General features: G+C 50.8%; 1 protein-coding gene, 1 long non-coding RNA gene and 1 other non-coding gene across 3 annotated transcripts; 2 read left to right on the top strand and 1 right to left on the bottom strand.

The window, feature by feature from the left end:
- The first annotated feature begins 22 nt into the window (after positions 1–22).
- Cfap298 (cilia and flagella associated protein 298) lies at positions 23–9384 on the top strand. The gene is given in 7 exon segments (NM_001008288.1): positions 23–267; positions 4074–4241; positions 5237–5304; positions 7836–7994; positions 8102–8233; positions 8750–8845; positions 9098–9384. Coding segments are annotated over 7 exon segments (873 nt in total). The 5' UTR covers positions 23–128; the 3' UTR covers positions 9209–9384.
- A 351-nt stretch (positions 9385–9735) lies between these two features.
- Positions 9736–9868, bottom strand: LOC120095736 (small nucleolar RNA SNORA2/SNORA34 family). Its single transcript, XR_015633787.1, has one exon. It is a non-coding gene; the product is annotated as a small nucleolar RNA SNORA2/SNORA34 family (small nucleolar RNA).
- A 2759-nt stretch (positions 9869–12627) lies between these two features.
- Positions 12628–13995, top strand: LOC148002521 (uncharacterized). The gene is made up of 3 exons (XR_015633282.1): positions 12628–12699; positions 12936–13115; positions 13359–13995. It is a non-coding gene; the product is annotated as an uncharacterized LOC148002521 (long non-coding RNA).
- The last annotated feature ends 13642 nt before the right edge of the window (positions 13996–27637 follow it).

Raw genomic sequence — 27637 nt, 5'->3', positions numbered from 1 at the left:
CCCGCGTTCCGGGGTTCCGCATCGAAGCAGCGGTTAGTCTCAGGGCGGTGCGGGTCAGGCCTACTCTGTTCGGGCCTCGTGTTCCCTGCCTGCAGCCCTGCCGCCTCGGCGGCGCCTCTGGCGCAGCCATGGTGGTGCTACACGTGAAGAGAGGCGATGAGAGCCAGTTCTTGCTGCAGGCGCCCGGGAGCACCGAGCTGGAAGAGCTCACGGCTCAGGTGACCCGCGTCTACAACGGGCGGCTGAAGGTGCACCGGCTCTGCACAGGTGCGGAACGGGAGGACGGCGGACGTGGTGGGAGAGCTCGGGGCTGTGAGGATTCGGGAAGATTTGCAGTAGCCTGGGGTGGGAAAGGAGCATCAGGGTTGACCCGGGATGAAAAACCAACAACTGGAGAAACCCAGGCAAGTCTGCCACTCGACTCAGAGGAGAGCGGCGGGGAAGCCAAGTACGGCCGAGACAGGATTTGGGCTTCCCGGAAGTGCGAACGAACTGGGTCGAGAGGCCGCGTGACCGAGCAGAGTGATCCAGCGCAACAGTGGGAGTTGGCAAGGATGAGAGTGGAGTGGTAGCTGCAGGGAAGGGGGTTTACAAAAGTGAATGCCTTGTTTGAGACGTTAAGAGCCCTGGCCCTTGAGTCTCCTGGCTCTGAAACCGCCCATTAAAAGTTCTCACTGGGAGAACCTTGGTGTTGTTTTCTGTTTCCTAGGAAACACGTATTATTTTTTTTTTACATTATAGAGAACGCCTTAAGACCCGTTATATGTTTTTTAATTAAACTTAACTGCTTTCAAAGAAGGCTCAATATTAAGTGACATATTAAAAGTAAAACATTTAGGGGGAAAAAACACCTCCGGGTCTTTGACATCATAAATTGAAAGTGTGGCGCAGCATGTAAGAATTGCGTGGGTGAGTTTTGAACCTACAGATATACTGTTACCATTGCCAGCCGGCACTCAGACAGGCACTGATGTGGTCTGCCTTCGGAAGATGAGGGTGGGACACACCAGCCCCTTGTCTCCCAAGTCCCTTAGTCTCGAAATGGAGAGAGGCTGTAAGCAAACATCCCCTTACATCATTTACCCTGTAGTATTGTATGGCCGCGGGTCATATGCTATCTTCCCATTCGAGAAACACTCGGTGTCTTCCTCACAGGAAGGGAAGGAAGAAAGGAGAAAGAGAGGCAGTGTAGCCAGCCTCAAAAGCCCAGTGTAGGTTTAAACACTTAGGAGATAGGAAAAGTACCAAACCATGCTTTTGAAGACTGAGCATGAAGTGAAACCCCTCAGTTTTGAGGGGTAGGCTTAGGTTTTCTATTGCTGTGATAAAACATTGACAAAATGCAGCGTGGAGAGAAAGGGGTTTATTTCATCATACAGTTGTGGTCGGCCCATCATGAATGGATGCTGGGCAGAAGCACAGAGGTAGGCATTGAAGCAGATACCATGAGGAGCACCGCTCCCTGGCCTGCTCCTCGTGACTTGCTCAGCCTGCTTTCTCACACTACCCAGGACCACTTGCCCAGGGGTGGTAACACCCAGAGGGTGCCAGGTCCTTCCATTACTGTCATTGAGAAATGCCTGTAAGTCTGGAGCAAGCTGGTGTAGACATTTTCTCAACCAAGGTTCCTTCTTCCTAGATGTCTCCGTTCATGCCAGGTCCAAAAAAGCTAACCAGAACGCTTCCTTGTCAACATCAATACATCACCATTAAACCACAACCCTCCCCTTTTTGTTTATCCCCAAGACCTAATTAATATTAATATCTCAATATAAAACCAATTTCAACTGTCAGAAGTTCCACAGGCTTTTAAAAATTCACTTTAAAAGTTCAGTCTCTTTCAGAGTTCAAACCTCTCCATAATATTCATAACTGGGCTCCTATAAAAATAACACCCAGAGCACAGTTGCATTCAAATGAAAACCGATGCACAACACAGTGAAGCTCGGTGTCAGACGTATGGGACTCATGATCTGGGCTCCCCTCTGTTCTGCCACCCAGAGCCCACAGAACACATCTCATAGGCTGAGGCTGGCTCTGGCCACAGCTGCTGCTGTCCTTGGCTGTCGTCCCATGGTACTGGCATTGCCAAAATGCTGGAATGCCACAGACTTCACCTTTACCCGTAGCATCAATTGCCTCTTGGCCTCTCTTCAGGGTCTCACCCCACCTCATGATGCCAAGCCTCGGCCTCTCCAGGATCCTTTCAATCCTAGGGTTTCCCTGAAACTAAAGTATCACCTTCACAGAGAGCATCTCCTGGCCTCTTCCTGGGCCCACCTTCTCCATGACTCTGCATGCCCTCAAAACCAGTTCATACACATTGCTAAGTTTGACTGCAGGCATGAGACCTAGCTTTGGCCCCTTCTATACAACAGCTTCTGTCCGCTGACCCTGAGGAAGTGTATCCCAGAGGACTCTTGGCTTCAGTGATGTTGGTATTTTCTTAGTCACAGCTGATCTCAGCCCTGGCAAAGGTTTCACTTCAGTGGTTCTGGTCTCTTATTAGTCACAGCTGAGTTCTCGGTGACTGACCAGAACCACAGGGTGGGTGGTTGGTTGGTTCCAGACAGGGTTTCTCCATGTAGCCTTGACTGAAACTTACTCTGTAGACCAAGCTGGCCTCAAACTCAGAGGCCTCTACCTCCCAGGTGCTGGGATGAAAGGCATTTGGAGATACTTAATACAGAAATAGCACAGGACTGACCCAGGCAGTCTTGGTTTCCCTCTGCACCTCACAAGCAAACCTGCATCGTCTGCCCTGCTCTCTGCACTCTGCCTTCGAGCTCCTCCAACAGCCCAGTAAGTGCTGAGCGCTCAGTGGCTTTTCCAGCCCAAAGTTCCAAACACACAGTGGTCCCCAAACAACACGATCAGGCCTAGCATAATAGGTCGTGATCCTGATACCAATTCTGTCTTCAGTAGCTCTCTGTAGCTGTGAAGAAGAAAGAAAAGCAAACAACACCATGGCTAAACACAACTTGGGGAAGAAAGGGTTTTTTCTTTCTGGCAGTTTTAGTCCATGAGGGAACATGAGGCAGAAAGCTGAAGCAGAGATCCTGAAGGAAAGCAGTTGACCTGCTTGCCCCTCAGGTCTGCTTAGACATTGCCTCTGCAGACCGTCTGCCCATCTGGTGGCAAAGCCTGCAGTGTGCTCATTAGTTGTTACTCAGACGTATGCCCTACAACCTGCCTGTCGGCATCTGAGGGAGAAGGTTCACAGTTGAGGTTCCCACTCCCAGGCCATGTATAGATTCGTGCCAGGTTGACAAAACCAACCTGGAAAGCTGCCTTAAATCCTTCCTAGTGATTTTATGAAGTGTCATAGAAAGTTTTATGAGTGAGTTTGGGGTTAGGGGTGTGTGGTGGGGGGGGGTGGGTAACTTGGGTGTTGTGTGACCGTGGTTTTTTTTGAGACAGGATATCTCGTTGGCCTAAGCAAAGCAGGCTGACCAGCAATCAATCCCCAGGGTTTCCCAGGTCTGTACCTTCCCATATGGACTCCCACCCCCAGTGCAAAGGTTTTAAGTGCACTCCACCATACCTGGCCTTCTTACATGGGTTCTGGGATTCAAGTCAGCACCTCACGCTTACACAGCAAGCACTTTACCAAGTGAGCCTTCTTGGAAGGGTCTCATAAAATATTAGCCAGAGCTCTCAGCAAGCCTCAGATCACAGAGTTGCACACTAGGGAGAGGACATTTGAGCAGTTGTCTTGCCCCCTTCACACAGGTACATTAAGTGGGGCTATCTGAGACTTTCCCTGAAAAGTTGGTAAAGCTGTGTGAACGGGCTTGGTCTTGAGTGTTGATCTGGTAATGCCTGAGCAGTGGCTTAGAGCATAGACTTGGGGACAGGGGAGGGGGATCTGAAGCTCACGGCTACGTTGACAGACTGAGGAGGACTCGGTGGCTTTGTCTAGGATGAGGAAAGCTCTGACACATGCTCATGCTATATGAGTGTTAAAATCGTGAGCTAGAGGGGCCAGACCTGAGCCAGGAGTGTGCACGTCTGTGGGTCTAGTTCGTGATTACAGTTGAAGACGGTCTGCCCTTCCTTCCCTTGTTTTTCAGAGATAGAGGAGCTGGCAGAGCACGGTGTGTTTCTCCCCCCTAACATGCAAGGACTGACTGACGAGCAGATTGAAGAGCTGAAACTAAAGGATGAGTGGGGGGAGAAGTGTGTGCCCAGCGGGGGGTCTGTTTTTACGAAGGACGACATTGGACGGAGGAACGGGCACGGTAACCAGCTCTCTCTTCTGCCTTGGCTCCCATACAACACAGCAAACCCGAAAGCAATGCTTTAGGTTAAGAGATGTGGGCCAGCAGGACGGCTCTGCAGGTTAAGCGTGCTAATGATGAGTCTGGCCCCTAGATTCCTTGATGGATGGAGAGAGCTAACTCCCCGCTGTTCACGTGTGTGCATCGTCACACACATGCACACCCACACGCACTCATGCAATTTCATCATTTCTCTGAAGACCTGGGAAATAGTGCACTGTGAAACACCTGTGCTAAAACCCCAGCCCAGGATGAGCCAAGGGGAGGACCCCGCTGTCTGCTTGCTCCTAATGAAGTGCCATTCAAATTTGCCATTTCTGTAGGCCAGAAATGGACCGACTGGTACTGTAACCTTCTCCCTAGACGTGGGGACTTTGTCTCCACTGTGCTCAGTTTTAGGCTTGGAAGTTATGATTTGGTGCTCCACACTACATTTGGACAGTTGTCGGGTGAAGGAAAGTTTTGTGGGTCAGGAGGAAACAGGCATAATCCCAGCACTCAGGAGCTTAGGACAAGAAGACTGGGACAGCCTGGGTGCACAGGGCAGCCGTAACTCAGACAGACAAGCATACCTCATGCATGAGCACACAAAGTTCTACAGCATGCAGCCAGCCAGTCAGCTCCTGCCATGTCTGCTTTTGAGATCCTGACAGAGATGAGTCGCAGCTTTGTAGCTCAAGAGGCCTAAGAGTCTTTGAGCTCGGTTTGCTGCCCTGCCCGCTCAGCGACTTCCCTGGCCTGCTTTTGTAGCCTGTGCCAAGCAGCGGAGAAGACACTGCAGGCCTCGCCCCTTGCTGTGGGATCCCTACCTGGGTTCTCTATGTCCGTGGGTTAAATCCAGACTGGAACACCCATGTCTCGAGCCCCCTGGCTCAGGCAGGCCAGTTTGAGGACATTATGAGTTTTTAAAGAGGCTGTGTGTTTGACAACTGCCCTTTTTTTTTTTATTTTTGTAGCTCCAAATGAGAAAATGAAGCAGGTTTTAAAGAAGACGGTAGAAGAAGCCAAAGCGATGGTGTCTAAGGTCAGCTTCTCCGCAGGACGCACTTCTGTCAGCTTGTCTTTGAAGTGGCTGATCTAGAGGATGGGTCAGTTAGCTGTCGATCGGCGGCACCAGTCCCTGCTCCTCTCCTCTCCTCCCCACCTTTTTGTTGCCTTGGCTTCTGCATTTTACTTTCTTTCTCTGCCTTCCAGTGGCACAGCAAACAAGGGTGTTTGCGGAGGGCCCTGGCTTTCCCTCCCTGACGATGACAGTTACCCAGCCCTGCCAGTGCCTGCCAAGCAAACAGAGGTTTCCGTTGTCTTGTGCGAATGTGGGCGGTGTGCAGTGTGCAGCCCGACCTGAACTGAGTTTTCTGTGTGTTGAAGAATTTAGAAAGCTAAGCTGGGAAGGTCCTAGCCGAGCTGTAGATGCAGGGCTGACAGAGACGTTTGCTACAAAGCAGTGGTAATCATCTCCAGCTTACAGAAGACCCATCTCACAGAAGGGAGATACCACCATTGAAGGGCAGATAATGTGCCCCTGGATGAAGAGGATTCAGGCATGTCTTAGCACCTGGGGGCTGGAGAGCTGGCTGGGTGGGTAGAGCACTTGCTGCCGTCTGGGCCTGATGGTGTAAGTTCAAGAGACCTGGGTTTGATTTCAGGACCCACCTGGTAGTAAGAGAACCAATTCCCACAAATTGTTCTCTCACACTACCCCCAAAATGTGCTATAGCACACACCACACACACACACACACGCACGCACGCATGCACGCACGCACGCACACACACACACACATCTTTGGTATTTTCACTTGTCACATTTATCTGTTGGGTGACAGTCGTTGCCACCCACATGCCCACATGAGCGCGTCTTGGCATAACTCAGTCCTCCCATGCTTCTAGATTTACCCCACAAAGTGTTCTTCTGAACATTCTCCAAGCTCTTAGCCTACATATTTTTTCAATTTATTACATTTGAACTCTTCCTATGTAGCCTTTGCCAGCCTAATACTCAGCTACGTGGCCCAAACAGACCTTGAACCCATAGCAATCCTCCTGCATCAGCTTCTGAGTGCTGGGATTACAGGCATGCACCCCATGTGCCTTGCCCAGTCTGCGAGGAGCTCCTGCAAAGCCGCCTGTTGAGGTGAGGTCTGGAGTCTCGCCAGAGCCTCAGTCCTGCTGTTTTGGAGAGACATTTGAGCAAAGAGCCTCTGAGGAGAGTGTCGGTCATGGCTTCAGAGCCCGTGTCCTCTCAGAATCCTTCACCTCAGACCACAGTCCTTCACCCCATTGGGACAGTCAGGATTCTAGAACAGAGTTCCGCTAGCCTCACCCTTTGCTCTGCATTCTGTACCTCAGAATGGGCATCCCCTGTAGGTTCCTGTTCATAGGACCACAGTGTCACTTACACAATTCATAGACTATAATCCTGCGTCACCCTCAGAGCTTCCTTCCCTGTGTCATCCACATGCCTGTCATCTTCTGGTCCTGTACCATCTACTCCTGAAACACCTCCTCTCATTCCCACCCCTCACCCCGGTGCTGTTTAAAACCTGCTCAGTACCAGCAGGAGATCAGTTCAGGTCCAGCCCCAGGGACCCAGTTAGGAGCCACACCCTTCAGCTCCTGCATTTGTTTCAGATCCCCCAGCTAGAGAACACCCAGTGAGCCAGTCACCCTGCATAAAGACCCCAGCCCCTCTCCGCCTTGCTAGGCAGGGACTGTGTCCAGTGACCATGACCTAAGCTGCTGATGCACACGGGTTTAATGAAGAGGAGCTTCTTGTAGGCAGCAGGGAAGCCGGGTGGTGCACACAGGATGCTGAGGTGAGAACCCCGAGACCCAGGCAGCCTGCCCTACCCATGAAGATCTGTCTCATCAGGTGGCTGTGGCTAAAAGCACTTGCTGCTCAGAGCACCCACGTGGCTCTCAACTCACAGTGGTCTTCAACGCAAGTCCCAGAGGGTCCAGTGACGACCTCTGTAAGCACCAGGCAAACACATGGTGCATAGCATGGTACAAGCATAGACGTGCCTGTAGGCACTGCCCCATCCAAGCACTTGGTGACCCCACAGGCTTCTGTGTACGAGGGAACAGGACAAACTTTAGCTATGTTCTTTTCATAGACCTCCATCTGTCCTCTTGAGAGCCTCCTGACTGATTTCCCTCCAACTCAGTCCATACTGTGCTCAGTGCAAGATAGGCTCCCAGTGTAGTCCCTGCACCTTGGAGATTGTCACCCTTTGCCTAACACTGAGGCTCTGCCTGCCCCTTCTCCCCCACCTGCCCAGGGCAGTACCTGTCCTGAAGCTGCCTCTCACCACCTCTTCACTCTCTCCTCCCAGCTGTCTGCCCTGAGCACTGCAGGCTTCTCTGGTGCCACTCACAGTCTGCCTGGACCACAGTGTCCTCAGCTCAGCCCCAAAGTGGACAGTAGTCACCCAGAGAGCAGCACCTCTCTGATTCCTTCTCTGACCACCAGGGCCCTTACAGGAGAACCTGACGGGGGTGGGTGCAGAGGTGAGGTGGGGGGTTGAATTGATAGTGATGCCTGACCCACTTTCAGAAACAAGTGGAAGCTGGAGTCTTTGTTACCATGGAGATGGTGAAAGATGCCTTGGACCAGCTTCGAGGTGCAGTAATGATTGTTTACCCCATGGGGCTGCCGCCATACGATCCTATCCGAATGGAGTTTGAAAATAAAGAAGATCTGTCAGGAACTCAGGTGTGGGGCAGCGTGGGGAGACCTACAGGGCCTGCAGCCAGGCTCTGGTGCTGGGGTGGGATGCGGATGGCTTTCCTCCTCAAGCCACTTCCTGCGGCTTACCACAGGCAGCGCTTGAAGTCATTCAGGAGTCGGAGGCACAGCTGTGGTGGGCTGCCAAGGAGCTGCGAAGAACAAAGAAGCTTTCTGACTATGTGGGGAAAAATGAGAAAACCAAAATCATTGTCAAGATTCAGCAGGTGAGCGCCTCTGCTTCACGTGTCCTCAGTACTGTGTGTGTCCTCTGACCCCGTGTGGACTTTGCCTTGTTCACCCCAGTTTGAAGTAGAAATTTCCTTTCTATGTTGTTTCAACCTAAAGTCAGGTCTACGCACAGAAATGTCCTCATTCTGAGAATGCAGCCCACACTGGTTTAAGGCTTTTCAGGCTGCTGCCGTCTGATGGGAGGTGAGGGAAGCCATTCATCCAAGGGTACATTCCTGAACCACTAATTTGAGGAAAAAGGCCTGAAGATTTCTGTCTTCTGAGTTATGGCTCTGAGTGTCGTCCTGTCTGCACTGGACCATGACAGAGATGGCATCCACTAGGAGCCCAGAGCCCAGAACCCAGCAGGGCTCATGCCCATGACCCCACATTGGCTTAGCATCTGCCATCTAAGCTGTGAGCAGAGGCAGCTGCAGAGTAACCCTGCTGCTCTCCAGTGTCTCTGCAAAACGATGGCTCAGCCCTGGTTGACTCTGCCTTTGCCTTTGCAGAGAGGGCAGGGTGCACCCGCCAGGGAGCCGCTCATCAGCAGTGAGGAGCACAAGCAGCTGATGCTGTTCTATCACAGAAGGCAGGAGGAGCTCAAGGTAGCCATTGGGCAGCAGGGGTGGCAGCAGATCTGGGCCACATCGTGCATCCGGTGCTCACCCACGGGCGGGGGCCCCGTGCCATCCAGCCTACGCAGTGCTGGGGAAGGGCTCTCTGGCTCTCCAAGGCTGTCACCAGCGTTAGGCCACAGGGTGGGGGTCCCACTGCTGGCAGGGTTCAGGTTGGGCGGCAGGAAGTGGCCTGAGTTGTTTCCTCAAGTGCTGCCCTGAGTAAGGCGTGTTTATTTCCAGAAACTGGAAGAGAATGACGATGACTCCTGTCTAAACTCCCCGTGGGCTGACAACACGGCTTTGAAAAGACATTTTCATGGGGTAAAAGACATAAAGTGGCGACCCAGGTGAAGCCAGCACTTGATGCGGCTGTCAGAACCACAGCCCACCATCCTTGGGCAAAATAATCATAATACTATAAAACACTATCAAAGATGTGGAGATTTCTATTTCCCTGGTTTTCCTTTTGTTTGAATTTTTGAAATAAGTTGTTGGTAGTTTTAGAACTTAATAAATAAAAAAGAAAATGTGTGAATCATCCTCATTTTAGGACAACTGTGTCACATGTAAGGACTTCCTCGTTGGTGCATCATAGTTCATTAGAGCCATGTCTTCCCTAGTTCCCTTATCTTGTGTGTGCAGTGTTGGAGGGGATCTCAGTTTCCTCTGTCACGAGATACCCACAACTATATGGAGCTTGACCATCATGGCCACTAGAGGCCGCTAGCTGCAGACCTGTCATTCCTGCTGTGAATGGGTGTTGAATTCTGAGTCTTTTTTTTTTTTAAGTAATTAGTTTATTCCCAGTACTTTTCCCAGTACGCTGCTGTTCCTAAGAATCAGTCATTACTGAAGCTGTCAAACCAGACAGAACAAGGGGTTGTTTCTTCCAGAGGGAAGTCACTCTATTGAAGTCCAGAAGAGCCAATAAACCACAGGAGGACAGCTCTTTAGGCGCCTGCTTGAAACCAACAGCTACAGTACAACTGCTGGTCTTGAATTCTGAGTCTTAACCTGTAGGTCGAACCACCCTTTCACAGGGGTTGTAAACCAGATGTCTCGCATGTCACGTGTTCACATTACGATTCATGACAGCAAAATCACAGTGTGAAGTAGCACTGAAATAATGTTATGGTTGGGGGTCACCACAACATGAGGAACTGTATTAAGAGGTCGCAGCATTAAGAAGGTTGAGAACTGCAGCATAGGGTGAATCCACTGGCAGATCTGACTGTGCTAGCTCTCAAGGCTAAGCCTGGCTCCTGCTTGGTGCCCCCTGGCCTGATCTGCCAGGAGGAGAGGCCACCTATGGTTCAAGTTGGTGGCCAGCTAGGCTAATCTGGCATCTTGATTCTTGAGTTAACCATTCAAGTCTCCTCTGCACTAAGACAGGTTGGGATAAGGAGTTGTGATCCAGGCCCAGACAGCTATGCCTGGGGATGGCTACAACAACTCCAGGCTCAGCTCCCTGCTGTCCCTGGGCCACGTCCACACAGTCAGGCTGATGACAACAGATCTGTGAGGCTGTGTTCAGCTCAGTAATCATCCATAGGACATACTGGTGCACTGGCCCTTTTTAAAGTCACTATCCCCCCCCCCCCCGCCCCAAGCAACTATACACCTACAACACCTACATCTGCCAACAAATGAGGCACACCCCAGGCTGCTCCCTGTAGCCACAAGTGTCCTAGAGACACACTTACCCTTGACCTTGGCCTCCAGGATGCTGGCTCAGTGAAAAGGAAATTGTTCATGTGCCCCGTAACGGGAAGCAAGCACAGTACTGTTCCCTGCACTGGACTTCCTGTCCCACTGCCCTCCCACTCACTGCCCTTCCCACTCAGTGCCCCTCCCACCTGAGCACCCAAGGTCCCCAGTACAGCCTTGAAAGGAGCTGTAGGAGCAAGGGGAGCTGATCCCGACAGGTTCCAACTGCTCGAAGGCAGCCATTCTCTGGAGCCAGCACCCCAGATCTGTGACAAGAGCAAGCCGCTTTTTCTGCCCAGCTTCATCCTCAGGTATAAAACTAGCTAGATGTCCCTGTCCACACTTGGAGGGAGACTTGGGCATCTGGGAGAAGCCATGGGACTAAGCCCCACACCTTGAGATTCTCCCAGAAGCTTCAATCTCCTAAGCTACTTCACCAAGCTACTTAGAGGGAGCCCCTGAAAGGCCACTTCCCCAAGCCAGATGTAGCTGACCATGCTTTGTAGCTCTGCTACTTTGATCAGATTTTGTACAAACCAAATTTGCATCTATTCCTCCTTACTTTGATTATAATTTTAAGTTTTTTCTGGGAATGTTTTGGCCTTGCATGATGTTTGCTCTTAGAGCCTCCAGTTGTATCTGGGGAACCTGCCTTTGCCCATGTACAGTTTGTGTGCAGAAGATTCATGCTTTGAATTACATGGGAGAGTGAGTCAAGGCGTGTGACCTCAGCAGAACTTTTAGAAACTACACTGATTAGAAACTGACATCCGTGACACCAGATGTGGCCTGTGGCCTCACAGTGACACTTGCTTCACGTAAGCAGCAGGACTCGCCATCCCAAGCCTCTCTTCTCATTCTGAGGGAAGAAACAGCAGACAGGGAGGTCCTCCATACAATGCACAGCCCTCTTATCCTCTGCTGCAAACCCCACTGAGAGCCAGATGCTCAGGGGAACGTGGCCCCTCCATAACAGCCCATACAGAAGGGCCCACTGCAGGTGACCACAATGTGTTTACCAACCTGGTGTCTCACCTGGATCACATGACTGGTGAATCTCTGGGAGACTCCCAGCAGACATCACCTTGACAGTGCAGACCACCATCTAACATGAAATCTTGTGTTTCTTTTCTTTTTGACCTGGTACATCTTTGGGTTCTGAAGTAGCCGATGTTTGCACCGACCAGCTGTGGCTCTCTCTGTCTTTTGACACAATTTGAATATCTCTCTGTGATCAAGAATGCTGGTGATAAATTTTGATACCACTTAAACTCCTTTAAGCCATCCAACTGCTAGTGCCTAACCAGACTTCTGTCGCAGGACAGCCGTGTCCCTTGGTCACTCTGCTGCAGTGAATGTGCCATCCAGCTTACAGTTAACTGCCACTTGCTTAGGCTACTGTAACATTGAGTCTCAGCCTTGTGACTCCTTATCCAGAAGCTAGCGGGCACCCTTTCAGAGAGGGTAAGATGGATTCCAGGGCTCCTGTCCATGGGCAGAAGGGTCAGGGAGGATTATTCTCAGAGCGCATGTCTAGTGGTTCACAGCCACCTGGGACTCCAATTCCAGGGAAGTCTGACCCTGACACCTCTGGTCTCCATGGCACCTGCACCTTGGGCTTGGAGCTGACCTGGGTGAGAAGCTGACCTGGGCTCGGAGCTGACCTGGGTGAGAAGCTGACCTGGGTGAGAAGCTGACCTGGGTGAGAAGCCATAAGTAGAGCAAGAGGAGAGGAGGAGTCTGGGTCTGCAGCACCGTGAGCCATCACATGTGTGGCTCACCCTTTGTTCATCCTACCAGGAATAACCGGCATCCCATCTCCTGCTACCATGCCAGGCCCATCCCTGAAGTGCCTCACAAGGCCACAGAGAGGAACGAGATTGGAGCAGATAGAGTTGCATAAGGTTCTCGTAAACAAAGATGTAGTGTTGCTGGCTATTGTGCTCAAGGGTTGAAGGACTAAAGAGGGATGCTTCAATGCATTGTGCTTTAAAAAAAATAATTAAACAACAACAAAAACCAACAAAAAAACAAAACAGAAATAAGGGTCTTCTCCACAACAGGCACCATGCTGTCAGCCTGACAGTTGGGACAGTTCACTCCACGGTCAGTTTCCATTTGGCAGTTCTGATGAGGTAAGTTATTACTCCAAGCACAGCCTAACTATTCACACCAAGAGATGAGACCATGTCTTAAAATACTCTACAAATGCAACTTTGGGGAGAAAGAGCTTATTGTAGCTCAGTTCCACCATTCGGGGAAGTCAAGACAATGGGAGCGTCAGCAGCTGGTCACGTGATGTCCACAACCAGAAAAAGAGAGCAATCGATGCAGACTCACTACTGCTCAACTGGCTTTCTCCGATTTAAAGCACCTAGGATACCATGCCTAAGGAATGGTGCCGCCCTCAGTGGAAGGATCTTCCTGCCTTAACTCAGACAATCGAGATAAACCCCTCAGGGACATTCTCAGAGGTCCACCTCTCAGACATTTTAGATTTTGTCACATTGACAACACTAACCATCACAGACCAAAGGATTGTAGCTCAGAGGTAAGCACTTGGCCAGCATGTGCAATGGCCTGAAACTGGGAGCGGGGGGAGTGGAGGGGGGATCAAGACAAAGAAATAGTATCCAAAATAAATTAAAATTTTCTTAAATGCTACAATAAGAAACTGCTCAAATTAAAAAAAATGATCCAAGGAATTGTTGAGATGGAAGGAACATTTATTGAATGAATAACAGATGAATTTACTAAGCCAGTTCTCACCCCCTTTTCTCAATAACCTTGCTAGGATGAAGAGCGGAGGACAGGAAGAGAGCCCTGTTCACAGAGCTCTGGCAAAATCCCCTTTGTGAGGAGCAGGTGGTGTCTCCATGACCATGACAAGGGCCAGAATTTGAAAGTGTTGATGGATCCCTCTCACATGAGAGTGCCCAGCACACCATCCAGACACCTCCTGAGGCTGGAAACGGGGCTGACAGCTGAGCTTGTCAAGCAACACTGACAGAACTCCCTTGTACTGACTAGAGATGAAGGTGGGGGCCTGAAGTCTGGTCCCGGGGATTGTCTCAGGAAGAGCCACCATGTGACAAGGTACATGGAAGGGGACTTTCCAGAGCCCATGTTAGGGAGCCATCCTGGCGGGTTCCATCGAGCCAGGAGGCCCCCACCACCAGCACAGTCGCCTTGATCTCTCTAGGGTCACATTCCTGGAACAGCAAACACGTCAGCCTGTCAGAGGCAGAAAAGGGCATTGTCCTGGCTGACAAGGTGCATCTTAACCACACACTTGACTTTCAAGACCTTGAATGAGTTTTGCTGAAATAAATGTTCACCTTTGGGTTTGGTCCAAGTGTGCGAGGTTCTTGGTCCCAACAGTGTTTTCCTTTCTTTCTTTTAAAGGAATATTAAAAGTGACTGAAAAGAGGGATTTAGAATGAATGGCATTATTCACTGTGTCTTATAAAATGGAAGGAGCAAATGCTCTAATATTTCTCTGGGACATGGATTTAAGGAAAATGAGATTTAGAGCCCACAGCTATTTATTGCAATGTGACAGCAACGTCCTTGTGGGTCTCGCTGTTCAAGCTGAGCAGGCAGAACAGGTAAGCATCAGGGTGACCTCCCCCCACCAGGACTTCCCAGGGCTGATCCCCCAGTCTCAGCACTTCAGAGCCTGGGTTGCCTCTGTGAGCCAAGAGCTACCCTAATGGGGTGATGACAGCTGTAACAAATGCTCCCCAAATCCCACCCCAACCAGCCAGGGCAGAGGGACCACATTTTCTAGTAACGGTCATCACAAGATGCCTACACCATGCCGTGGATCAAGTGCCAACTGCAGGGATGTGAGAGGGTTTGTGAGACAAGAGATAGCAATTCTAAACTCGGGAGGCGCCTGTCCCCTTCAGAGCCGAGGCAGATGCAGGACTGAGCTGCGTGGGCCAAGGCAACTGTAGACAGCAGCAGCCACTCATCCAAGGAAAGCACTCAGAACCGAGCTTGCCTCTTGCCTTGTATCTCAGCTCTTTGGCTGTGGATGTGACTGGATGTTTCTAGTTTCTGCCCCTCTGCCTTTCCTGGTATGGAGGGTGGTAACCTAGAATTGTGAGCTACCCTTCTCCTCTACATTGTTGGGTTTGTTTGTTTGTTTGTTTGTTTGTTTGTTTGTTTGATCACAGCAACAGAAATGCGACCACAGCATCCTCTAAGATCAGATCCTGGATGGACAAGAATCAGGAGCAAACGGAGCCCACCCCACACTGCTGAATCCTTGCTGCAGAGATCACATGGGGAAAGGGCTGCCTGGCACTCCTGAGCAAAGGGGGCCTGTGAGCCCACCTGCTCCACTTTCCTGATTAGCCCATGGGTAAACAGGGTCTGCCCAGCCGTCAGCTCACACGCCCTGGGTTGCTGCTCTGCCCCTGTCTCCCCACCTCCCATGGCCACTAATGGAGGATCTTGCTTTTCAGTGACAGCCTACATTCCATGTGTATGCAGTCTCTTCCTTGTCACCTTCAGAGACTTACAAGTCACTGTTCATTTGCATGCAGATCCAGCCAAAGCTTCCAGGACCCTGGAGACTCAGAGACCTATGTCAACTCCCATCAGTCTTGCTGGGCCCATAGTGATGCCTCACACCTGTGGGGCACGGCGCGCCTGTCAACGCCAGCCTTGCTTACTTCACTGAACCTCATTCTCATCCAACGAGAAAGCACAGGAACTCGCTTCCTCTTTCCTGCAACTTCAGGGGCTTAGAGGCTCCAGTGGAGGGAACAGTCCCTGGAGGAGACACTTGGGGCAGGAAAGCATCTCAAAAGCTAATGCTATGGTCCCAGTGGGGGCTGGAGAGGCAGAGGGAGGGAGACAAGTGTTCAAGGGGGTGAGGATCTCTAAGAGGCTGCTTTGGGACAAACACCCCACTGCGGGATAGGCCCATATAATAAGCAACCAGTACTGGGCTCCTGGAAACACAGGCAGGACCATGCAGGGCTCTCAGGTACCCCTTAGCTAATACTGAAGATGTGAATCCACAGGACCCACCCCCCAAAAGTTCATCTCATCATCTTTGTGTATGAAGTGACGTCTAACTATGGCAGGGATGTGCCATGCGCTCAGGATTCTCAGTAACTGAGGTGGGGTTGTATTAGGATCCATCATTTTAGATGTCTAATGTTGAAGAGACCTGGGCAGAGGCAGCACATGGCCTCCGCCAAGGGCCAGTTGGGGCTCGGCCAGCGGAAGTCTGGGAACAGACACTCACACCCTCAGAGGTAACATAATTTGATGCCTCGAGAAGCCCTGCTCTCTCTCCTCAGGCTTGTCCCAGAAGCCAGTGTATTCTCTTTCCTGTGTTCTCTTTTGGTGTGACTCCATGAACTGGGCTGTTGTTTTTAAAACAAAAACCCAAACGTTTGACTTACCAGTAAAGACTCAGGAGCCAGACACTGTGGTGGTGAAGGCCTGCGAGCTCAAAGAATCAGAGAAAGCGCCCAGCTGACCTTCCTACTCCACTGACTCCCAGAAGAGAAAAGAGCTCCTTTTCCTTCTCCTCCCTGGCCTTTCCTGTGTTCACTCCCTGTCAACTGATTGCTCCGCCTCTTGACCTAACCCTGACCTTATTTAACTCTTGTAAACAGAAAGCTCTGGGGTCAAAGGTGAGTGCTAGGGCTGAGTCGCACCACAACAAGAAACAGGTTTTTCCAGTTCACAATCTTGAGATTCACAGTGTGATCAAATACCCTGCGATACTGGGTTGTTCTCCGCTGTACTGGGTGTGCAATGTCTGGTCACATGGCTGGTGAGAGGGTGGAGTGGGCAAGGCAGTGGATAACAGAGAAGAACACAGAGGCCAAGAGAGCTATGCACAATGTACCTAGGACTGGCCACGCTCTCCCGGGATAGTGCCCATCGCCCTCCCATGGGCTCTGTCTCAGATTTTGTTACTTTGAGCTACTGAGAGCTGAGGGTGCCCCAGATAACTGACTCCTAGAGCTTTCCAAAGTGTGAGAGGGGAGGAGGCAAGCACTGGGAGTCAGGACCAGCTCCTGAGGGACAGCTAGAGGTTCCCACAGTCCCAGGAGTAGCAGACATCAGCCAAGCACCTCACAGGCAACCCTGCAGCTGTGCAGTAAGGTACGCAGATTCTGAGAACAGAACCTCTGACTCTGACCTCCAAGGATGACCATGACTTTCCTTCTCTAGACAAGCTGATTCAAAACAGAGCCACCAGAGGTGGACCTGATCCCTGTGAGGATGCTGAGTTGGGGGAGAGAGAGACATTCCAGGGTGTTCTGCAGAGGCTGAGGTGGGAGCAATGCTGAGACCAGGATGAGGTGGGGTGGAGGTGGATGGAGCCAGTCTTGATTTCTAGCTGCATTCCCTCCAACCAGCAACTGGGGTCAGGCTGTCTCTAGGATACCCACCCTTACAGCACCCTGACTCTCTCCACTCACTGTGACGGTGCCATCTCTCGTCCCAGAGACTGGCATACAACAGAACTTGGTGACCAGGAGGATGGATGGATGGATGGATGGATGACAGCAAGACAAACTGGCATAGGCACGGGAGGAAGGGGGAGGAAGCTGCCAGCCTGTCCTAGGTCTTATGTATGGAGTGGGAGAGGTTGGGGAAGAACCTTTGGTCCAAGAGCTCATCCGTGGAGTTAGTATCATCAGATTCAGTGCATGATGCCCAAGCATTAAACATGAAAGAAATAAAAATTGATAGAAAACATGGCCCACGTGTCTGCATGGGCTTCAAGAGTACATAGTAAGTGAAGAATTAGCTGTGAGTCTGGAGTGGAAATGCAGCAGAGTGCTAGTTAAGCATAGTGGTGGTGTCAATGATGATGATGATGATGAAGGCATGGTGGTGCACATCTGTAGAGAGCTTCGACGTGCCACGCCTCAAAGTTGGCCCTGGTTTCTGCCTTCCACCCTGCCAACGGTGAGCGCTCCTTGCAGTAAACAAGTCCTTATTTGGCTATGTCTGCCTGGCCCGCTAGCTTCCGCATAGTGACAGCCTATCTACATGACCCACGTGGCTTGCTAGGACTGGCCAGTGCTAGCTATTTAAGTGTGGTGCAGGGCGTTCCCCAAGAAGAGAGAATCAGAAGAGAGAAAGGGAGAGAGAGAGAGAGTCAGAGGAGAGAGAGTCAGAAGAGATAGAGGTCAGAAGATTGTATCAAGGTTCCTGAGTAAAACTGCTTGAAGAAGATCTCCTGTGGTCGTGTCTTCCTTGCTGGTCCAGGTTGGGCGCGGCACACACCTTTGACCCAGGAGGCAGGGGCAAAAAGATATCTGTGAATTCAAGGCCAGCCAGACCCACATAGTAAAAGCCTGTTTTAAAAACAAACTGGACTAGTCGGATGTGTGGTAAAGAGCACTTCCTGCTCTTCCAGGGGTCATGTGTTTGGTTCCCAGAACCCACAAGGTACCTCACAACCAAATGTAACTCCATCTTCTAACATCCATGAACACATGTATGCATGTGGTGTATAGACATACATGCAGGAAATACACGCACACACACACAGACAGACAGACAGACAGACACACACACACACACACACACACACACTATGCCAAGTGGTTTAACCTCAGGAGCTCATCACAGTCTCTCTTCAGGAGCTCAGGGTAGGCAGCACGGGGCTCCACAGACTGGCATAGATCTTGCCTTGGAGCCTTATAAGAAGCTCCCCACACTCTCTGCTCTGAAGCAACTATTTGTATAACTGTTAAAAACTACCCAAAGCATCACTGAACAGCCACTGGAAACTGCCCTGGGGGTGTGTAATAAATGGGAAAACATTTCCAAGAAAAAAGCCTACTGATCTCACTAGCAACAGGGTCAGCCTATGGCCTGGGCCACTGATGACCTCCTCCCAGCTCCCTGAGACTAGAACTGCACTGTGGGCAGCTGCAACCAGGGAGACAGAGGTTCCCTCTCCCCTGGGCCACATTGTAGGGGTCTAGTTTTATCCTGTGAAGGGCAGGAATTAGAAACTCATGGAGCTCCGCACCATAAAAGCCCTATGTTGGATGAGCATGGCTGAGAGACCAGGACTCACTCCCTAACCCATCTACACCTCTCAGGCTTTGGGCTAAGTTCCTGAGGTCTCTACCACCCTCAGGCCAGCTCTCTCGGTGCACTGGAAGAGCAGAAAGACCAGGGACTGACCTCAGCCCTCTCCCAGGACAGTGCCACTCTGGAAAAGGTACCCTGTCTCTGCTCCCAAGCACTGGAGAGAAACTGCTCTGAGACAGAGGCTGCCCCTGGTGGTTCTGCTATGGGGGCTGACTGCATTCAGAGCAGAGTCTGGCAAAGTGCATGCTTCCGGGTATGGACCACAGCAACGGAATAATGGAGCAACCCAGGACTAGCAACCCCAAGATATTAGTAGCAACAAGTGGGACTGTAGAGCCAGCTAAGAAGAGCCTCCAGGGAGTTTGCCCATCCTCGAGGAGCAGAAACCTGTCTACTGGCCCCAGGCTGCACCCACTCAGGAACTGTGCCATAACAGTCATGAACCATGTATTACTTCACAGCCTTTACGTTATCACTTTTTTCTTCCCGACTCATTTTCAGTAAAAAGGTATCCAGGACCACTGAGATGGCTCAGTGGGTGAGGGCACTTGACAATCTTTGGTGGAAGATGACCTCTGACCTCCACACACACCGTGGCACGGGTACACACACGCAAAATAAATGAATTAAATAAAACATGGAGATTTTATCTCTGTGCACAAGCTGTGTGACAGAAAGGAGACCCCAGAGGAAAATTCAGCTCATGTGATGCCCCCTCAGCTGACCAGCACCCACCTGACTTTCTCAGGGTCCAGCGGCACTGGGTCAGAGGTCAAGTTCTAAGGATGGAAGCTTGGGAGCTCCGGGCACGGAGGCAACTCACCGGGTTGGCAAATTCTTTGTAGATTAGTTAACACATTTTCTCTCAAGTTCATTGTTAGCCCAGAGGGAGCTTTTCCCTTTCTCTCAGTGAGGTAATGTCATTTGTTCATACATGCCCCTAATTGGACTCTGTCCCTTCTGCATAAAGGACACGAGTCTTTTCCAGGTCAGATGCGTGCTTAGTCATCTGAACACAGGTCCCCTCCCGCCTTCCTCATTGGTCCTGAGCTGGACTCTGTCTTTGAAGGAAATGAGAGAGGCTCTATTTTTCTTGAAAGCGCTCAGTTTGTGAAGTCGAGAGCTTGGAACAGAGAAAGTAAGGCCACTCCATGGCTCCCATGCAATCGGAAGTGACCAGTTTTCCTCTCTTTGTTCTGCCCAGTCTAAGCTCATGATAGCATGGGCAGTTCCCTCAAAAGCAGGAAAACAGTATTTCTACCCCAAGATAAGTTCTCAAGTGCGTTTTCTGCTGAAGCAATTTGAAAGAAATGAATTTATGCTGTGAGCCACTGTCAAAAAAAGATTGGGAACCTTTTAAAACAGGGCTCCACTGGAGAAAATCTGTCAGGGTCTTGACAATCCTGCAAAGGTGGGCCTAATTACGTCTTAAATGCTCACAGGACTCACGGCTGCAGGAGCTCTCTAAGAAGGTCAATTTTAGGGGGAGGAGAGGGGAAGCACCCTCTCTGAGGCAAGGGGGAAGAAGAATTGTGGGAAGAGGGATGGGGAGGGGTCAGCGGCTGAAATGAAAACAAAATAATTTTTAACAAAGAAGAGATTAAAATAAATGACATAAACCGACCAAAAGAAAAGTCAGCTTTAGTTTCCTAACAGAACTGAGCTGTAATTTGGCAATTTCTAGGCTCTCAAGACTAAGTGAGTGGCAGTCTTTATTAGTAGTATTAGTTATTAAATAATGTCCAGGGCAGGTGCAGTGGTGCCTTCCATGTCCCAGCACTTGGGAAGCTAAGGTGGGGGATTAGAGTTCTAAAGAAGCCTGAAGCACACAGCAACACTGGTTCAAAACCTATTTTTAGCTGATAGATGTGGGACCACGAGAGCAGCCTGGTTCCAGGTTGAGCTAAGGCTTGAAACCCCAAAGGGAAGGTAAGAGCTTCACCTGTTCCCAGGCACCAGGCCCCTGTCTCTAGCCGCAGGCCCCCATAGATTTGTGACCATCAGTCAGGTAAGGGCAATGCCCCAAGCCCCTCCACAGGTAGAGGGCATGACCACAGGTCAAGTAGACTCAAGACAGACCTCCATTATAATGAGGTACCTAAAGGCCTGGAGGCTTAGCCAATGAACTTTCCTTCCCAGACACTCCTCCCTGCAAAAGGTATTTAATCTCAGGCCCACCCTGAGAAGTGGGGTACTGTTCTACACTTTCACTTTCCACCATGACAATAAATGTCTTAAAGCCACGGACTGCCTCTTTTCATCAGGATCGGTTGTGGGGAGCCATGCAGAAGGCCTTTGCCTACAGAGCCACCATCTAATCTCCCATAGAAAGCCTCCCTGTGTTCCCAGCCGCAGCCACTACCAAGCCCAAGCTCAAGTCAACAGCCAACAAGCCAAAAATTCTCCCTGAGGGACCAGCCGGAGCTCTCCCTGCCCCAATCAGATCCAGCCCAATGACTACTCCATTCTGAGCTCTTCCTCAGCTTCCAGCAGCGCCTGGATGTCCAAGAGCCTGAGAACCAGATAGCCTTGGCAGTCCTGTGCCTCAGACTGCACTTCCTCACCCCGAGAGCAGTGTCCCCAGGCTTCCCTAGGGACCAACACCATAGGCAACAGCCCCTTGCAACAGCATGGGGTAGTATGGCGTAAATGGGGTCACCTTCCCATGTCCTTACTCCCTGAGCGGCCAAGCCCTGTGGCAGGAGCAGACTTGGGACTCCACTAATCCTACAGATAGATTATGAAAAACAGCTGTCACACATATGGATGAGGTACCTAGAGATGTCGCAATACGTATATACAGTGTACAATATTTAAAATGGGCTAGGGATGTCTTTCTCCTCCGATGTGGCATCTACATGGTACAGACATGGGAAATCCTTTCTTCTATTCAGTTGAGAGCTTGGAGCTTGCTGTCCCTATAACAACCATTCTCACCCCTCCCAAGCTCCTTAAGCTCTCGATAGCCGCCCTCCTGTTCCCAGCTTGTCTGAGGCTGATAGTTTATATTTCACGCAGGAGTGAGGCAGTGTGGTATCTGTGCACCCAGCTTATTTCCTAAAGCTAGGCAAGGTGACTCAAGGAGTCACGGCCGGCTCACATTCCTCGCACTCAGGAAAGCTCAAGTTCTTCTTTTCCTTCTTTATACCATTTTCTTCTTTCAGATACTTGTGCTGTCCTGGACACTGGGCTTTCTGGTATAGAGTGAGCTTACCTCCCTCAGCTTCCTCCAGCCGCCTGCTGCCATGTGACTTCCTCTGGAGACGCTCACCTCTCCTTCCCCGGGCACAGAGCCAGCCACATGCAGCCTTCCACAGAAGCAGAGCTACATGCCGGAAATAAGCTTCTGTCCATTAGATTCCGGTTGTGAGCCTAGTCTTTACTGGCTGAACCATCTCTCCAGCCCCAAGTTCTCTATAAAGTTTCCAACAACAGATATTTTGTTACAGTGAGCAGAAAATGGAGGTAAGGACCTCAGCTCCAGCCTGACAGCTAAGTCTCACTCAGCCTCAGGCTTTGGTTTTTTTGGGTGACCTGGAGCAGACAGGTTTCCAGAGACTTGTGGAGAAAGAAAGAGCTGGTTGTAAGTGGGTTCTAGTGGATCCCCTGACTTCCTAAAAACTTTCTGAAGAGTTCCTCCCCTATTTCCCCATGGACAGCGTGGACCAACAAGGATGGCACCCTCCCCAGGACCCAGACCTCATCCCTGTGGATGCTCTAAGTCTGTTTCTGAAGTGGAAAGTGTTGGTTTTTGTATCTTAGGACAGGGCTCTCGTCTCCCAGGACAGCCTCCAACTCAGCTTGAGATTTGACCTTGAACATCTGATCTCTCTGCCTCCAGCTCCTGGGTGATAGGCACGCACTATGGCTGCTTTATACAGTGCTACAGATGGGCCTGAGACTGCGTTCCTGCTGGGCCAACACTCAGCAGCAGAGCCCTATTCCCAGCCCTCAGCAGAGGTGGGGGTGGGGGATAGGGGACGGGGAAGGGGAAGGGGAGGGACACTTCTACACAGAGGAAGGCAGGTAGGAACCAGACACAGCCACCCTTCCCATGGCTGTGGGGTCTAGTAAACACCCATGTCACGAACTACTCCATTCATGTGTCAGCAGTAGTGGGCTGATCACATGACTTCACAAAGCGCAGGTGGTTCCTGAATGTAGACTCCTTGTCCCCAGAGCAGTAGCAAACACCATGACACCCCAAGGTCCCAGCAGACCCTCTAATGACTCAGGCCAATCTGGAAGGGTGATGCTCACTGCAGACAGCACTTAGCTTCAAAGTCAGCATTAGCACAGGCCACCGAGGTGGCTATGTGTGCAAACCTCCCAACAGCACTTCCTAAGACCCCACGGCTTGGTAGTGGCAGGGATGCCTCTGCTCAGAAACACACACAGTCGTGGAGGGTGGAGGCTCTGAGCTCCCTGGGCGCACCTCCATGTAGGCGTTTCCCACCCCCGTCCCCCAACCCTACCCTCCGTGCTCCACAGTCTGGTCCAGCAGCCAGCCCTCATCCAAGTGTGCGTCGGTCATTTTCCTCTGGGCTTGGTGCCCAACCAAACACTTTCAGCAGGGCCCGTGAGGCCCAGAGAAGAAAGGGGAGTTCTCTGCTGGAGGTCAGAAAATGCAAACCAACAGCTTATTGCACTTGCGGGACTAGAGACTGATCCATGGTTAGGCAGCCTGGTGTACAGCCACCCTCGAAGGGACCGAGAAGAGTATGTGCATGTGCCATGAGTCTGTCTCTGTCTCTGTCTGTCTCTGTGTCTATCTGTCTCTGTCTATCTCTGTGTCTGTCTCTATCTATCTCTGTCTCTGTCTATCTCTGTCTCTGTCTCTATCCCTGTATCTGTCTCTATCTCTGTCTCTGTGTCTGTCTGTCTCTGTGTTTGTCTCTGTGTTTGTCTGTCTCTGTGTGTGTGTGTGTGTGTGTGTGTGTGTGTGTGTGTGAGAGAGAGAGAGAGAGAGAGAGAGAGAGAGAGGTAATAGCTAAGAGAATGCATGTCTGCAGGCCTGTAGTAGGTAGGTGTTGGGGGAGACAGGGACTCAGAGGATACCATTGTGGGATTCTTTGTGGCCAGTGTTAGTGTGAGCAAAACCCTCTCTAAGTGGTAAAGGAACTCCTTCTGCTGCAATGTTCTCTTTGGTCCCACGGAGAGATGTTAGATTGACAGCGTCTGCTCCCAGAGCTGGAGAAGAGGCCTTGTTGGCTGCAGAAACCGACTAAGGAGGGGGTTACTCTGAGAGCAAGGACCGCAGCAGGATTCAGCCCCTTGAAGTTCAGCGAAATGAAAAGAATACAGCGACATCATTATGAAGAGGTCGGGTTCTGAGGGCTGAGAGAAGGCTCCGTGGTTGGAGAGCTTGCCATACAAGCATAAGGAGAGATTGGGGACCCCCCCCCCGAACGCACAGACCATGTTGGTGAACTTGGGGTCACCTGTAACTCCAACCTCGGAAGGACAAGCTGGGCGCTCTGCAGAGCAAGCTGGCTAGTAAGACTAGCCTTGATCGGTGAGCTCTAGGTTTGATTAAGAGACCCTGCCTTGATGAATTAGGTGGAAGCATGATGGAGAATCCCTGACATCAACCTTAAGCCTTCCGCGCATGCGGACATATGTGCACATCTGCCCCACCCCCCCACATATGCTCACACATATGCACACCACACCACATGCAAATAGAAAAAGGGGGGAAATGGGTACTAGAAGTCACCTCCTGTCTGCTATAATGGAGAGTAAATGACTCCCCAGTGACATTTAGGACATGTCACTCCGCACCCCTCAAGTTCTGTCCAGGCCCTGAAACGTGGATGAAGGCGTCAGACACCTGGGAACCCTGAGGGAATTCTGTTGCCACTCAAATGACAGGACATCTTTTCTGACAAAGCCGTGTGCTGTGGGCCTCGGTGCTTAGCCTGTTGGCCTGCAGTTGCCTGGTCTACATGCTTTGAAGACTCCTGTGAGGCCGGGGAGAGCCAGCAGAGCCGGCTTCAGGAGACACATGTCCTGCTGTGATGAACACCACCACCCAAAGCCACTTGGGGAGGACAGGCACAGGCCACAGCAGCCTGACACTGAGGAAGGCAGGGCAGGGACAGGATGGCAGAGGAACCTGCTCTCTGCCTCATTCCTCCCGGCTTGCTCAGCCTGCTTTGTTTCCTACCCAGCACCCTTTCCTACCCAGCACCACCGACCCAAGGTGTGAGAACTCCTACATCAATCCTTACCCAAGGAAATCCCCCCACAGGCTTGCCTAGGGACCGATTCGATGAGGTCGGCTGAAGTCCCAGATGGCCCTGGCTGTGACAGATGCGGCAGGATCCCTCCCATGCTCCATGTCCGTATTAGTAAACGTCTCGCGTTACTAAAACAACACAGTGCCTGGCAGAGGCAGTGCGCGTGCGGCAGAATGGTTATTCCGGCCCACAGTTTCAGTCCGTTGCAGTGGTTGAAGAAGCTACGTGCACCAGAATGTGGGGTCTCTTGTTTGGATAGCATCCGTGGACAAGGAAGGTGACAGTTGGACCTCAAGAGCCTGCCCCCCTATAATGCACAGCCTCCTGCTGGGTCCCCAGATTTCAATGCTACCAGCTGGGGACCAAATGTTTAAACATGACAAAGCCCCATAGGACCCTGAAGAAAATTTTTGTCACACTACCTCCTGTGCTGTGAGCGTCCTGTCAGCTAGAGATGCCACCAACCTCTGTTCCTGTCTGGCTTGCTCCCTGCGCCCTCTCTTTCTCCTCTTCACCGGCTCCAGTGGGAAGAGCCCAAGCCTTGCAGTGATTTGAACGTGGTCACCAACAGCTCCCTCTTCACACCCTTGGTCACTCAAGCTGCTGGATATTACGACCAGAAGCTGTGGTTCAAAACCCAAACCCAGGAGTCTGCAAATTTTTACTGTGGGGAACAAAACCAGGGCATGGGCCAAATCGCACCACTTACATGGTTTGCGTAGCCCTTGAGCTACCGATAGCTTTCATACTGTTAAAGTGTTAACCGTGGGTGTCAGTCCTTAGGCGACTCCACCCTTAAACCTAGAACTTTCCGAGATTGCTAGGCTGGGGGTGAGCGCGGAGGATCATCGTGCTTTCTCACAAGTGTTCTGAAGAGCAGATTTTAATCAAAGCTTGCCACACAGGATCCTTCATGAGAAAGCCATTGCCCAAGCCCCCAGAATGGTTGATTTTTTTTTTAAGCAGCTGGATCTGGGTGTCTGAAGTCACACCTGGGCTCCCAGCACCCATTAGGGGGAGGGTTGTCGTGAGTTTGAGGCCAGCCTGAGCTACATGTGAGACCCTGTCTCAAAAGACAACAAATAACAAAAGCCATGAGACTGTATCAAACGGAGTGTGAAAGTAAACAGAATCCAAGTGCCAGTGTCCACAAGGACAGGGCCTCCGAACAGACATTCCTACCCAGCCCACGATGGCGATGGGAAGGAAGCCATCAACTGGCCCCCAACAGACACGGAGAAAAAAAATCATGGCCTCCGCTGCCTGAGCAGTTTCTCATCTTTCTTTCAAGAAAAATCCTGTTGAGTCTCTGCTCTAAACAAATAATACTGAGAATTAAAAATCAACTGTGTGCCAGGCATGGTGGCACATGACTGTGACCATGGCTGCAGCCCAAGTGTTGAAGAGGCTGAGGCGATCAGATCTCGGATCCCAAACGAAAAGCAAGCTTGGGATCCACAGAGTGGTTGTGCCTCAAAAATAAATAAACCAGGGGTTTGAAGAGATGGCTCAGTGGTTAGAGCTGACTGCTTTGCCAGAGGTCCTAAGTTCAAATCCCAGCGACCACATGGTGGCTCACAACCATCTGTAATGGATCCAGTGTCCTTTCCTGGTGTCTGAAGACAGCTCAGTGTGCTTGTGTAAATAAAATAAACAATTCTTTTAAATACTCAAATAAATAAATGATAAAATACCTCTGAGCTCATGTTTTCTTCCCTACCAGTTTTATCAAAGTCTTATTGTATATTTATTTACTGTGTGTGTGTATCTGTGTGTATCTGTGTATGCCTGTGTGTATGTTTGTGTATGTGTGTCTGTGTGTATGCCTGTGTCTGTGTAAGTGCCTGTGTGTATGCCTATGTATGTGTCTGTGTGTGTGTCTGTGTCTATGTGTATGCCTGTGTATGTGTGTGTTTTTGTGTCTGTGTGTGTGTCTGTGTGTGTGTCTGTGTCTGTGTATGCCTGTGTATCTGCGTGTGCGCCTGTGCATGTGTCTTTATGTGTGTGTCTGTGTGTGCGCCTGTGTGTGTGCCTATGTATGTGTCTGTGTCTATATGTATGCCTGTGTATGTGTGTTTTTGTGTCTGTGTGTGTCTCTGTGTCTGTGTGTGTGTCTGTGTCTGTGTATGCCTGTGTGTCTGTGTGTGCGCCTGTGCATGTGTCTTTGTGTGTGTGTGTCTTTGTGTGTGTCTATATGTGTGCCTGTGTGTGTGTGTGCCTGTCTGTGTGTGTGTCTCTGTGTGTGTGTGCATGGCACACACATGCACCATCAGATATTTTGTCACAGAAACTAAAACAGTGATCAATACTCCCCTTAAAAAACAACTCTTTCAATCATCGCATCCAACACTTACAATATCCTCCTCGATTCTGACAGGCAAAGTTTCTTCCCTGTTTCTCTATACTCCCAGGGCATTTGTGGGCGTTTACTATCCTGTCACTATTACCCTCTGCTTAGATTCTTGTCTCTGTATGACGACACATGTAAGACGGTCAGAGGACAGCTTTCAGGGGCTGCTTCCCTCCATCCACACTGTGGATTGAACTCAGGAGGTCAGGCTTGCTAGCACTCACCGTTCACCCACTGACCCATCTTGCCGCTTCCCGAATATGTGCGGCCCCCTGTTTACTTAGGTCAAGAATATAGATGACCCGTCACCTGGCATTGTACATGCTGAGTGAATGTGAACCGAAATTCTGTATAGAGTTATTGATCTCTAGACATGATTTCAAACGAGTACAAGAC

The sequence above is a fragment of the Rattus norvegicus genome, chromosome 11 (genome assembly GCF_021556685.1).
Source record: "Rattus norvegicus strain SHRSP/BbbUtx chromosome 11, alternate assembly SHRSP_T2T, whole genome shotgun sequence".
NCBI lineage: Eukaryota > Metazoa > Chordata > Mammalia > Rodentia > Muridae > Rattus > Rattus norvegicus.
The sequence above is the reverse complement of the archived record's forward strand: the minus strand, read 5'-3'. Positions and strand labels throughout refer to the sequence as shown.